At 47.0% G+C, this 14,365-nt stretch overlaps 1 protein-coding gene across 1 annotated transcript in view; it reads right to left on the reverse strand.

Moving 5' to 3' along the window:
* Window positions 1-14,365, reverse strand: part of ccdc102a (coiled-coil domain containing 102A) — a 62,186-nt gene that overhangs the window by 22,058 nt on the left and 25,763 nt on the right. The window contains exons 3-7 of the mRNA XM_079998118.1: window positions 12,207-12,694; window positions 10,951-11,355; window positions 6,465-6,682; window positions 5,647-5,755; window positions 2,492-2,608 (exon numbers count right to left, since the gene is read on the reverse strand). Of these exons, the coding sequence (XP_079854244.1) occupies window positions 2,492-2,608; window positions 5,647-5,755; window positions 6,465-6,682; window positions 10,951-11,355; window positions 12,207-12,569 (1,212 nt within the window). The 5' untranslated portion in view covers window positions 12,570-12,694. The remainder of the gene's footprint in view (window positions 1-2,491; window positions 2,609-5,646; window positions 5,756-6,464; window positions 6,683-10,950; window positions 11,356-12,206; window positions 12,695-14,365) is intronic.

The following is a 14,365-nucleotide window of genomic DNA, read 5'->3' on the forward strand; positions in this document are numbered from 1 at the left end:
ATCAGAGTTTGTGGGTGGGTGCATAGATAGGACAGGACCAGGTGGGGGGCGGGGTCAGGGAAGGAGGAGCCCAGTGAGGGGCATGGTCCGACTGGGGCCGAGTGATTATTGGACAGTTCCAAATAGGGGGCAGGATCACATAGGGCGGGGTCAGTGATAGGGCCCATCCAGAGTTTGGGGGCGGGTGGGTTGAGATGGGGGCGTGGTCATATAGGGGTGGGTTGAGATGGGGGCGTGGTTATATAGGGGTGGGTTCAAATGGGGGAGTGGTCATATAGGGGTGGGTTGAGATGGGGGCGTGGTTATATAGGGGTGGGTTCAAATGGGGGAGTGGTCATATAGGGGTTAGGGTTGAGATGGGGCGTGGCCATATAAGGGTGTGTTGAGATGGGGGCGTGGTCATATAGGGGTTAGGGTTGAGATGGGGGCGTGGTCATATAGGGGTGTGTTGAGATGGGGGCGTGGTCATATAGGGGTTAGGGTTGAGATGGGGGCGTGGTCATATAGGGGTCGGTTGAGATGGGGGCGTGGTCATATAGGGGTTAGGTTGAGATGGGGGCGTGGTCATATAGGGGTGGGTTGAGATGGGGGCGTGGTCATATAGGGGTTAGGGTTGAGATGGGGGCGTGGTCATATAGGGGTTAGGGTCGAGATGGGGGCGTGGTCATATAGGGGTGGGTTGAGATGGAGGCGTGGTCATATAGGGGTTAGGTTGAGATGGGGGCGTGGTCATATAGGGGTGGGTTGAGATGGGGGCGTGGTCATATAGGGGTTTGGGTTGAGATGGGGGCGTGGTCATATAGGGGTTAGGGTCGAGATGGGGGCGTGGTCATATAGGGGTTAGGGTTGAGATGGGGGCGTGGTCATATAGGGGTGGGTTGAGATGGGGGCGTGGTCATATAGGGGTCGTTGAGATGGGGGCGTGGTCATATAGGGGTGTGTTGAGATGGGGGCGTGGTCATATAGGGGTTAGGGTTGAGATGGGGGCGTGGTCATATAGGGGTGGGTTGAGATGGGGACAGTCATAGCGGCAAAAAAATCAGCAAAGAAACAACCAAAAAAAGTCCTTTGATTAAAGCTATGATGTCTTTTTGCAACACATACTCCTTTAACGTGAACTAACACCCGATGGGAGCACGACTTAAACTCCTAAACACCAGATAAATATCCTCCGTTTGGTTGTGCACAATACCTGTCACTGAAACGACTTCCAGAAATATCTATCATCTCTCCGTAAAGCTCCCCGCGGCACCACGCCGCTCCGGCTGCCGGCCGGCGAGGATGGGAAGGAAGGAGCCCGCTCCGCTCTGGTGAAGCGAGCGCACGGAGCCGGACGTTCGCTGGACGTCCGCAGTGCCGCTTGAAGGGCCGGCGGCCGCACGGCGCCGCGGGGAGGCGGCGCTCCCTGGGGCGCGCAGCCATCCGTGAAAATGAGGCCTGAGGTGACTGCAGCTCACAGGAAACACTCTCAACCCACGAGACCCTGAGCTCGGAGAAACACTGATATGGAAACCTGCCTCTCGAGCGGACGGCAGACCCAGCTCCAACTTCACTTTCACCCGTGGTGAGGAAAGAGGAAACGTCCAAACATGTGATGCGTTCCCCGCCGAGGCCGGAGCTCGCTGTGGCTGACGCATCATCTACAAGCTACGCGCTTGATTTGACGGAGACGGAGACGCTGCAGTGTCAGAGCGGAGAACGCACGCCGGCGGGGGGTGACGTCGGGCTCATATGTGACTTTACACAAATGTTTGTTCGAATCGGAAAATGAAAATTCAATTTCCAAGGTGAACGTTTTGAATATAGAGCAGGATGTTTCTGTCTCCGAGACATGAAAGTCAAAACAAGGATGAGCCGAAGGAGCTGCTCCAGTCACAGTTCCAGGTTTGGAGTCAGGCTGTGTGTGTGTGTGTGTATATGTGTGTGTGTGTGTGTGTATATGTGTGTGTGCGCGTTTTATGTGTGTGTATGTGTGTGTGTGTATGTGTTTTATGTGTGTGTGTGTGTGTGTGTGATTTATGTGTGTGGGTGTGTGTTTTATGTATATGTGTGTGTGTGTGCGTTTTATGTATGTGTGTGTGTGTGTGTGCGTTTTATGTATATGTGTGTGTGTGTGCGTGTGTGTGTGTGTGTGTGTGTCGGCCTTTGTTGCTGTGATGGTGCCTGTGGCTATTTTTCTTTCATCATATCACTTTCTCTGTCTGTCTGGCTCTCTCTCCATCGCTCTCCCTCTCCCCTTCTGTGTCTACATCTCTCTCTCCCACCCACCCCCCCGTCTATTTTTTTGTCACTGAATTGTTCTTCCTCTCCCTCCCTCTCCCCCTCTCTCATTGTTTTCATTCTCTCTGTCTTTTTGTTGTCTCTCTCTCTCTCTCTCTCTCTCTCTCTCTCTCTCTCTCTCTCTCTCTCTCTCTCTCTCTCTCTCTCTCTCTCTCTCTCTCTCTCTCTCTCTCTCTCTCTCTCTCTCTCTCTCTCTCTCTCTCTCTCTCACCTCGGCTCGTAGCTCGGCCAGCTTCCTGTCCATGCTGGTTCTGGCTCCCAGTTCGTCCTCCAGATCTTCAGAGATTCGTCCGAGCTCGTCCTGGTGCAGCTCCTTCAGTAGGTTCAGCTGAAAGAAAGAAAGAAAGAAATAACATGGGACTGTTAGGGAAGGGACAAAACACTGCTATAGCAACAATACTCAAGCTTCTTAAAAAAGAAAGGTTCATTCACAAATCTAAAACCAAGTGAGATATATTCTAAATTATAAAATAAAATAAGTGAAATTATTTATTTTTTTGTTTAATTTTGGGTTTTAGTGTAATAACAGTGTAATAAGATATCATAAGACATAATTATACATAATAACATGTAATAACAGTGTAATTAGATGTCATAACAAGGTGTTATAACAAGATAGTTTTCAATTTGAATCAGATCCATTACATTTTAACATCCCTACGTTCAGTAGTAAACACAGAAAAAGCTGAAAGAGGGAAACGCTGACATTGTGGATTTCCTTGTTATCTGGACATTGATTACTTTTAAAGCTTTAATTCGTCTGTTCTTAATTCTTAAAGTGAACCATAAAAACATCTCCACTCGTTTAGAGGCACTTCTGGCTGATTGGGGGAATCTATCACCTACAAGTGGCCGGTATTTTAAATGTGAAACATAAATTGGCCAATTAAACTCTGTAGAACTTGTTATAAAACATATAAATGGTAAAGCACTGGTAAAGAAAGAAAGAAAGAAAGAAAGAAAGAAAGAAAGAAAGAAAGAAAGAAAGAAAGGCGTATTTATTTTCCTCCGTTTCCTAATTGAATAAAAAAAAAAAAAAAGCCAAGTGCGTAACGGGGAGACTTTCTCAGTCACTCTCTTACCTCCGCCACCATTTCCCTTATTTTCAAATCCCAATGTTTCCCATCCTCCCTCCCTCCATCCTCCCTCCATCCTCCCTCCCTCCATCCTCCCTCCCTCCCTCCTGTCCTCTGCCTTGAACCCCTTCGCCTTCAGGTCTACAGGTGCGACGGCTCTTCCTGCTCTCCCATTCCAGCCTCTACTGCCCCCTGCTGGTGGAGCCTCGCCAATGCAACGCTGAAACACACCTGCGTCGGTGGTGGAAGAAGTACTCTGACAAATACCATGACTTCAAATTACTCTAGTGAGGGTGAAAGTACCACATTACCACATAAGTGAAAGTATGTAAGTATTGCCTCTTAAATGTTAGAAAACCACAAATCCAGTTCCCCGATATATAATAACAGAGTAATAGAGAAACTGAATATGCTTGGAAAATGTACTTAAGTGCAGCAAAAATGTGTTTGTACTTTGCTACCTTCCACCACCAGTGTGTCCACACTGATCAGCCACAACACTAAAACCAAAACTAATTACGCAAATTTTGTGTAGTTCCCCCTCGTGTCACAAAAACAGCTCTGACGTGGACGCACAGACTCCACAAGACCCTAACCGCCCCCATCCACATGATGTAGAAGAAAAGGTGATTCATCAGACCTCCACCTTCTTCCATCGCTCCATGGTCCAGTTGTGACGCTCACGTGTCCATTGTAGGTGCTTTCAGGGGTGGACAGGGGTCAGCATGGACACTGAGCTCCCATACGCAGCAAGCTGACATGCACTGTGTGTTCTACACCTTTCTATCATAGCAACATCCACTGTTTCAACACTTTGTGCTACAGTAGTTCTTCTGTGGAATCAAACCAGACAGACTAGACTTCACTCCCCACGTACATCAATGAGTCTTGGGCGCCATGACCCTGTCACCGGTTCACCGGTCGTCCTTCCGTGGAGCATTTTTGGTAGTAACCACAGCACAGCAGGAACAGCCCATAAGAGCTGTGCTTGTGCAGATGCTCTGACCCAGTCGTCCAGCATCACAATGTGCTCCTTGTCAAAGTGGCTCAGATCCTTACGCTGCTTCAACACATCAACTTCAACAACTCACTCTTCACTTGCTGCCTCATATAAATTAATAATAATAATATATAACATTATATAATTATAATATATAACAGTATATATATATATATATATATATATATATATATATATATATATCCCACCCCTTGACAGGTGCTATTGAAACCATATGATCCATGTTATTCACTTCACCTGTCAGTGGTTTCAATATTCTCAGCGTTTATTTCCACATCAAAGTTTTTTTTTAATTGGTATTTGATGCTTTTATCTGCTGACGTCCATCTGTGGCAGTGATCGGAAAAAACAGGAAGAAAAAGTAGAGAGAGGCAGAAAAAAGGAAGCGTGTGTTTCTCTGATGTGCCTGCAGGTGTGTTGGACAAAGGTCAGAATCAAAGCGGGGTCTCGTGGTGGAGGACGGCGGCTCTGGTTCCCAGAAGCTGCTCCCCAGAATCCCAGAGTGGATCTTTCAACAAAAAGCTGTCGTCCTTTTAGTGAAGGACGACTTTAAACCTCCCGAACACTCTACCTGCCTCGACAACCAGCTGGAGAAGAGCCACTCCGATGTGTGATCTGGGGATTTAAAAGACGAAAGCGAGGCGGGGAAACAAGCTGAAATAAGCCCCTTTCCCACATGGAATCCATAACATTGCTGGATAACAGATATCCAACAAAGGCAGCAGGTAGTCATTCCACACTGGCCTCCTCTGCGGAGAACTTCCGTATGGAGTCTGTTCCCACATAATGACTGGTACATTACATAAAAAAGACACGTCGAGGGTCTGAGTGAAAAATAATAAAATTGAAGTTATAAAGACCTGTCTCCGTAGAGACTGGACGTGTTTCTGTTCCGACATTTTCCCAGAAATGATACCAGGTGGAGAGTGGGGAAATTTACGGAACGACTTCTACAGAACATCCACACCGGCTCCTGTTCCCACATGAGGCCAAAACCGCTTTCAGCGCAAGTAGAAAAGGGGCGATAAACTGCTGTTCCTTCACAGCAGGAGTGAAAGGATTGCTGCAATTTTTCCCAAAATGTGTCTGAGAAAAGAAGAGATTCAACCTTTGTCTTTGGAATGCATTTGAGCCCAGTGAGAAGCTGCAGCAGAGCAGCCTTAAAACAACGACAGAAAAACTCCTACCCGTCCCTGCAGGACACGCCCCCTGTAGGACACTCCCTGCAGGGGGCGTGTCCTGCAGGGAGTGTCATTTGCGGCGTCTCACCTGTTTCAGCGCTTCCTGTTTGCTCTTGTTCAGCTCCTCGTACTTGAGCTTCCACTGGCTGAGCTCGGCCTCCAGACGCTCGATGCTGCGGCTCAGAGCCAGTTTGTCCCTGAGCAGGACAACAGGACGAGAGGAAGACAGGAGGACAGGACGAGAGGACGAGAGGAAGACAGGACGAGAGGAAGACAGGACAAGAGGATGACAGGACGAGAGGATGAGAGGACGACAGGACAACAGGACGACAGGACGAGAGGAAGAAAGGACGAGAGGAAGACAGGACCAGAGGAAGACAGGACCAGAGGACAACAGGACCAGAGGAAGACAGGACGACAGGATGAGAGGACAACAGGATGACAAGACCACAGGGCGACAGGATGACAGGAAGACAGGACGACAGGGAAGACAGGACACATCACTTTAGTTTTGTACAATCCACTTTCTATCGTATCAGTTAGTTAGATTTAATACAATATTTAACACAGCTTTTATAGAAATTCAAGTCATATATTTGGACAAATCATCTATAAAGGTGGTGTATAAAGTATATTCTGGTCCAGGGCAGAGGTCAGTATTATTATCTTTTTATTTCAATGTGGTTAAACCATGTTTACAAAGACTTCATCAGTTACATTTCCTGACTTTTAAGACCTAATATTTGTGAAACTTATTGAAAACTTGTTCACGCTGAATTTGCTTTCATTTTTAACATGCGATTTATTTATGAATAACAATAAATATAGTAAACCGTGATTGACGTGAATCAATCTCTTACTCTGATCATCGATCAGAGTGAGATCACTTCCTCCCTCTCTCCTTACTCTCTCTCTTTCAGCAGGACTTTCTGGGACTCGTCCAGGCGGAGCTGCAGGACGTTGAGTTTTCCGGAGTCTTCCTCGGCGGCGGCGATGTCGTCCCACAGCGAGCGGCTGCGGTCCTGCCGGCTCGGCCCCGAGGACGAGGAGCAGGAGGCGGGACGGGGACCAGAGGGGCCGGAGGGGCCCCGCCCGGAATCCCAGGGTTCCGGCAGCTCCAGGTCCTGGGGGAGACGAGGGGATGAAGGATGGTAAGTAAAAGCAAATATAAAACAAACGTATTCTAAGAATACAGTATATAAAAAATATACACAAATATAAAACTTAAAAAAACATAAACAATAAAAAATATTAAACACAAAATAAATAAATAAGAGTATGCTAAAAAAAAATATATATACACGCACACACACACACACACACACACACACACACACACACACACACATATATATATATGAAAAGCCTTTTCAATAGAAATCCAGCAAAAAATAAAGTTAAAATGTGTTAAAAATACATTCAGACAAAACAGACATAAAACAAAGATGAAGCTGATGGTGGATGAGTGTTGTCGCTTCGTTTCTCTCATCTTGAATGAATAGTTGTTCTGTTTTTTTTGTCCCCAGAGTAAATTCCACAACCCTTCACTTCCTGGATCAGTTTTGTATTGATCGATATTGCTGGTCATGTGACCTGCACCAGAGGGTTCCTCCGCTAACCTTGTAGAAGTGACGTGACATTTCGGTGTAACCGGGACCCAGAATTCACCGTTCTACTCTGATCAAACACAGCGGGGAAGGTGACTTGATTTTTCTTCCCCCGTCTCCCCTCACAATGCGACATTACTGCTCTCTCGAAAGAGGAAGCCGGAGGGAAATCAAAGCTAATAAATTAGGAAGGGGGCAGTGAGGAGTAAATCTTTGCACCAAAACCCTTCCCTGTCTGTGTTCCCTGTGCCGCTCCACAGTAGAGGCGTCTCCCCGGGGAAACTACCTTCAGGCAACGTTTTCTAACTTTGACACAAACCACAAATCTCAAAACCTTAATCCCCAGATGGAAAACATCGGGAAAAAAGCTTCCTGGAAGATGAGGAATGACTTCTTGCAAATACAATAAATGCCCCCCTTTATTGATAGAGGCAGTGCTGATGATACAATCCTGATTCATATTAATTCTTATTAATCCACATTATCTACATATTGCATGAACGGGTCATGCAGAGCAAATTATATTAGCAACAGCTTTGGAAAAAAATACAATTAAATGTACTATTTGAGCAAAATGAATAAAACATTGCAATGAATGTGAACACCACAACCTGTTGTTCAAATATTTAAATTTGCCGTGACAATGTAGTGCTACAGAACATGTGTTATTTAGGGTTAGGGTCAAGGAGTAATGGAAGGATGACATAATGTGACATGTTGGAGACAGCGCGACTCGTTTGCCTAAAGAGAAACAAGACACCCTTCTATTCAATAAATTAGGAAACATGCAGCTCAATACAATATGTATTAATTCATAAAAGATATAACGTTATATCATATTAAAATAACACAGGGCTCCCAGACACTCCTCAAGACTCAAAACATATTCAAGAGGGTGAAGTCAGCAGGTGGTGCTGGTGTATCTTGCATGCATTTCATTTCCACTTTTTAACGTAATTAAACATCCAGTATCAGTCAGAAGCATGCACTTCCGGAATGCAAAAAAAGAGTTGACATGAGGTTTATCACGTCAACTTTTCATGTGCATGTGCGGTGAGCCACATGGAGCCCAAGGACGGTGCCCTCGTCTGGACATAATGTAATGCCACCCGGGGTCCAGCAGGGAGCGCAAACGTGCAATTCATCGCTGAGGAATCCTGGAAGATCCTGCCCATGTGGAAACACTCACACAGCGTGCGTGTGTGTGTGTGTGTGTGTGCGCACAAGGACAATGGGGAGGCAGGAAATGGGGCTGTACTGTGGAGTGTGTGGGTAGAAGCTGGCGGTCCGCCCAAGACCATCTCAGCTCATACATGTGTTTATGTATATAGAATCATGGTTAACTTGGAACAACACACACTCTGTGCGTGTGTGTGTGTGTGTGTGCGCGTGTGTGTCCATTATGGGTTGTGTTTCCACGGAAACCTTGTCGGAGCTCAATGAAGGTCATATCTGACGACACTGATCTGTATTCCCTGCTGTTTAAAATAAACGGCTCATTATGGGGTTAGAGTGTGTGTGTGTGTGTGTGTGTGTCTCCACATGCTTTGGGAGGCATGTGGCGTGGGCGCCTGCATATTTGTGTGTGTGTGTGTGTGTGTTTGAACAGAGCCACGCCCTCCAGCGGGATCAGAGTGTGAACAGAGAAACCCGAGGGCTCCGATCCCACCGCCAGGACACGGGCTGGAAACCAGAGGACGAAATCAAAACAAAGGGCATCAAATGTGATCAAAAGTACACCCCTCCTGTCATTATATATGACAGATATTTATACCAATACCAATCAGCCTTTTCATTCATGTCGTGCATGGAGCACATTCTGTATATTCTGTATATTTTTCATATATTGTTTTTTTGATTGTTTTTGAATGAAAAGAATGAAAGAAGCATAAGAGCCAAACAATATCAATGATGAAGGTTCATAAGAGGCAACCACTGCAGTAAATGGTAAAGTGGTAAAGTTACTGTGAAGTTAAACATCATCCGGCCCACGGTGCAAGTCTCTATTAAAATGTATTTCTGTGTTTTTTCCCCGAGCTCGGCTCAGACGGGCTGCGTCGCGGCGAGAGCCTGGGAACAGTTAAAAGTCAATAAGGAGTGAAGCTCAACGGGACAATGGCAGGATGCAGCAGCACATGTTGGACATTACGCTAAAAGGCTTCGTATTAAAGCAAAAAGGCTTTTCGCTCGCGTGTATGTTATCGGTTGATTTACCCTGGCGGCTCCTGCGGTCTCTTTAAAAACCTACATTTGCGTGTACACTGTGCGTGGACGGGACAGGAAACGCGCCGGGAACGGCTTCCTCACAACAACACAGCGCTCTGGGCCTTGGCCCCGGAGGAACGTACCAAGTGGGGAAAACGGGGGAGCCCCACGTTTGGGCGTCGTCCCCCGACCGATGCGTGAAGCCAAGGCTGCGCCGCATCAGACCACGCCTCCACGGCTGAACCTGAACCCAAACCGAGACTTTAAACTAAGAGGTTGAGGATGGCGTCTCCTCTCCACGCTCGTCCTGCTGAAGCCTGAACCGCACTTTGTTTGCGGGTTCCGAGCCGGAGAGGTCATGGCTCACGTGCCAGGCTCGATTTATCTGAATCTTTATCTGAATCTCTCCTCATCCCGGGATGATAACAGATAGTCATCGTTCTAATCCAGTTTATCATTATTCAACACAAGCAGCGTCACCCTGCACCGTCAGCTGGGAAACCAAACACCACGCGAGGGGGATTTAACAACAAAACCAAACAAAGTGCCAACAGTGATGGATTTATTTCTTGACTGAAAACACCAGCGGCTTCCCAGCAGATGACACGTTCCAGAACAGCCAAACGTTAAGTGTTAAAGCAGAGAAACCACATTTTGGCCAGGGAAAATCCCCCCTTTCGGATTGGCTGGCAGGTGTCCGACCACACTGCACATCAGGAGACCTCATCGTGAGTCGTATCTCTCCCTGAACGCATCGCCCAGGATAAACACTGAACAGCCCCTAAATCCAACCTAAACTGACCCTAAATTACGCCTTAATCACCACCAAATAAGCCCAAAATAACCCCTCAACATGAAATCAAACAGAAACCAACCCTGAAAAAATCCCTAATTCAAAGCACAAAGAATACAATGAAAGGGTTGGTGTTTTTTTTTACGAGGGAACAGGGAACGCATCATCATGTTTCTTTATAAGTAGGTCTGGTAATAAAAAAAAAAAGAAAAAAGAAGAGATGAACAAGATGAAGTACTGCAGCAAGCAGGGCCCTGAGGGCTGCACTGTCTGTGTGTGTGTGTGTTGGAGCGTTCTATTTAGGGTAGTTACCCGGTGACACCTGAACTAGTAAAACACTACTCTCACACACATACAGACTTTTTGGTTGGTTTGCTGCCCCACTTACCTTCTGGTCCATAGCAAACAGACAGAGAGAGAGCGTTGTTCAGGATTGAGTCTTATTCATCAACATCTGACACATTTTATATTGTATTATTATTATTATTATTATTATTATTATTATTATTATATTACATCTTCATATCATATCATATATTTGTCAAAATATTGAGAAAAATCATTGATTCCTTCATTGGACTAGATTCTCTCTCCCCTTAGAGTAGAGGTAGAGTAGAAGTAGAGTAGAGTAGAGTAGAGGTTAGGTAACGGAGGTAGAATAGAGCAGGGTAGAGCAGAGTAGATATAAAGTAGAGGTAGAATAGAATAGTAGAAGCAGGGCAGACTTAGAGGGAGAGCAGAGTAGAGATGGAGTAGAGGTAGAGTATTGTCTAACACTTTGACCCACCTTGGTTCTCTCCCTTGTCTCTGTGTCCACGTCCCGGACCGGCTCCGTCTCGGGGGACCCCAGGGGTCCGGGGGGCCTGAGGGGCCCGGGGGGTCCCCGGTCCGTCTTGCCGTCGACGTGGGCCTGAGAGGTAGAGGCGGAGGAAGAGGAGGCTGAGGAGGAGGAGCGGGCGGCCGGGGAGGAAGGGGGCGGGGAGGCCTCGGCCGGGGGCTGGGGTGAGGGGTGAGGAGCAGGGGAGGCGGCGAGGTCGCCACGGAGACGGACCGCCTCCTGCCGCAGCGCCTCGTTCTCGGCGGCGAGCTCCTGCCGCTCGCGCCGCACGCCGCTCAGCTCCTTGGTCAGAGCGTCCAGACGCTGTCGCAGCTGCCGCACCTCGTCCCGGGCCCGGTTCCGCTCGGCCCGGACCTGGACCGGGGGGCAACGGATCGATTCAAGATCATATTACTACATTATCTTCAAATATTTATCCCTTACGCTTGAATCCATGTTCACATTTCTGTAAATCACACAAGTTGTATTAATATTATCATTCTTTTATTGTTTTCTGTATTCTTTTGTCAGTTGGCTGCATTGTTGCTTTTCAGCTTCAATGAAGTTTGGTATGAAATAAAACTTGGAAAAAGGCACGGACTGGACTCAAACAGAGACTGGAAGTAGTGGGTTTAAACACCGAGTTAAAACGGTGGGAAGGGCTGGCCCATGTATTAATATCATGTTGATATTGTCATGAGACGAGAGGTTTCGTGATATAGTTGAAAATAATGCAGTTTTCTGAACTTCATAGACTGTTCTAGATTCTAATCAATGGTCACAATATCCACATTAATATTTTGTTTCTCAGATATTTTATTGTGTGATAATATCTATAGTATGAAAGGACCAATAGTCATCGCCAAAATAACGTCAAATTATCAATATTGAGGTATTTGTCAAAAATTGCAACATTTGATTTTGTTAATATCGCCCAGTCTTAGCGGTGAGTGTAGATAGTCAGTCAAACTAGAGTTTAACTAGTGGATTAAACTAGACTTTAACCACAGAGTTTAACTCGTGTTAAACTAGGGAGTTAGACGAGTGAATTAAACTAGAGTTGAACTAGAGAATGAAACTAATGAATTAAACTAGAGTTGAAGAGTTAAACTATGGCTAAATGAAAGTGTTAAACTAGAGAGTTAAACTGGAGTTCACCTAAAGAGTTCAAGTAGAGATTTAGACGAGTCAGTTAAACTAGAGAGTTGAACCAGCAGTGTGAGCACCTTGCTCCACTTCTCCCTCCAGTTGGCCGTGCAGTCCGACCACCAACGCATCGTCTTCTCCATCTGAGCGGCTCGCGCCCGCGCCTCCTCCAGCTCCCGGAGCCGGAGCTCCTCGCGGCTCTCCCAGTCGGCCCCCGCCACCTCTCCCATGGAGCCCAGGGAGACCAGGCCCAGGCTCCCCAGGCCGGGGGACAGCAGCAGCGGGGGGCTGGAGCTGGGCGTGCCCCCCGTGGGGCTGGGCGTGTGGGCCAGGCTGTCGGGCGAGCGGAGCCCCCGGTCCGAGCCCAGGCCCAGGCCGCACAGCAGGCCCCCCGGGGCCGACTTACTGCCCTCCGACAGGTGGGGGCTCGGGGTGTGGTTCATGGTGCGAGGACGGAAAAGGAAAGTGAGGAGGAGGAGGAGGACGAAGGGCGGGGTTCCTCGGGGGGGACGGGCGAGCGGGCGTGGCGTTTCAGGAGAGCATCGCCCACAGAGGTGACGGAGCAGTTCTGAGAGAGGAACACAAAGAGGAAAACAAAACACAACATTTACATACTGAACCCACACACACACACACACACACAGCTGAGTCTTGTTTAACTGCTGTTGTTTAAGAGTAAGAAATTCAGTGGAACATTCAGCTCCTGCATATAAAATAAGAAAATGCTGAAAAGACAGTTCAGTCCCCCTCCTCCGGAGATACACACACACCTACACTTTAACCTACACACACACACACACCTTAACCCACACACACACACACACACACACCTTAACCTACACACACACAGCTTAACCTACGCACACACACACACACTTTAACCTACGCACACACACCTTAACCTACACACACACACACCTTAACCTACACACACACACACACACACACACACACCTTAACCTACACACACACACACCTAAACCTACACACACACACACACACAGCTTAACCTACACACACACACACACAGCTTAACCTACGCACACACACACACACACACACACACACACACACACACACACACACACACACACACACACACACACACACACACACACACACACAGCTTAACCTACACACACACACACACAGCTTAACCTACGCACACACACACACAGCTTAACCTACGCACACACACACACACACACACACACACACACACACACACACACACACACACACACACACACACACACACACACACACACACACACACACACAGCTTAACCTACACACACACACACACACACACACACACACACACACACAGCTTAACCTACACACACACACACACCTTAACCTACGCACACACACACCTTAACCTACGCACACACACACCTTAACCTACGCACACACACACCTTAACCTACGCACACACACACCTTAACCTACGCACACACACACCTTAACCTACACACACACACCTTAACCTACACACACACACACACACACACACACCTTAACCTACACACACACACACACCTTAACCTACACACACACACACACACACACCCTAACCTACGCACACACACACACCTTAACCTACACACACACACCTTAACCTACACACACACACACAGCTTAACCTACGCACACACACACCTTAACCTACACACACACACCTTAACCTACACACACACACCTTAACCTACACACACACACACAGCTTAACCTACACACACACACACAGCTTAACCTACACACACACCTTAACCTACACACATACACACACACCTTAACCTACGCACACACACACCTTAACCTACGCACACACACACCTTAACCTACGCACACACACACACACACACGAGACACTGATCCAATTCAAAGATAAGACATCATTGATGCCATGGAGGGAATTCAGGAAAGGAGATCTACTTCATTACTTCATTATTTACTAAAGAAATTTCATTACTTGTTTACTTATTTCTAATACTTATTATTAGTAATACTTATTACTAATAATTGGCACATGTCTATTCACTCCACGAGGGAACACAAACATGTGTCAAAAAAAGAGAAAATGAAGTCACCTTTTTAAAGAACTAGTATAAAAACGTGTTTATTTCACATTTAGTGTAAAAGACCTTCTTAAAGGAACATTCCACCACAGTCTAGGAGGGTGGGGTTGAGCCCACACATATGAGCCCACTCCTCCACCTCCCACTGTGACTCGTTC

Source organism: Zeus faber (genome assembly GCF_960531495.2).
Source record: "Zeus faber genome assembly, chromosome: 3".
In the NCBI taxonomy this organism is placed as follows: domain Eukaryota; kingdom Metazoa; phylum Chordata; class Actinopteri; order Zeiformes; family Zeidae; genus Zeus; species Zeus faber.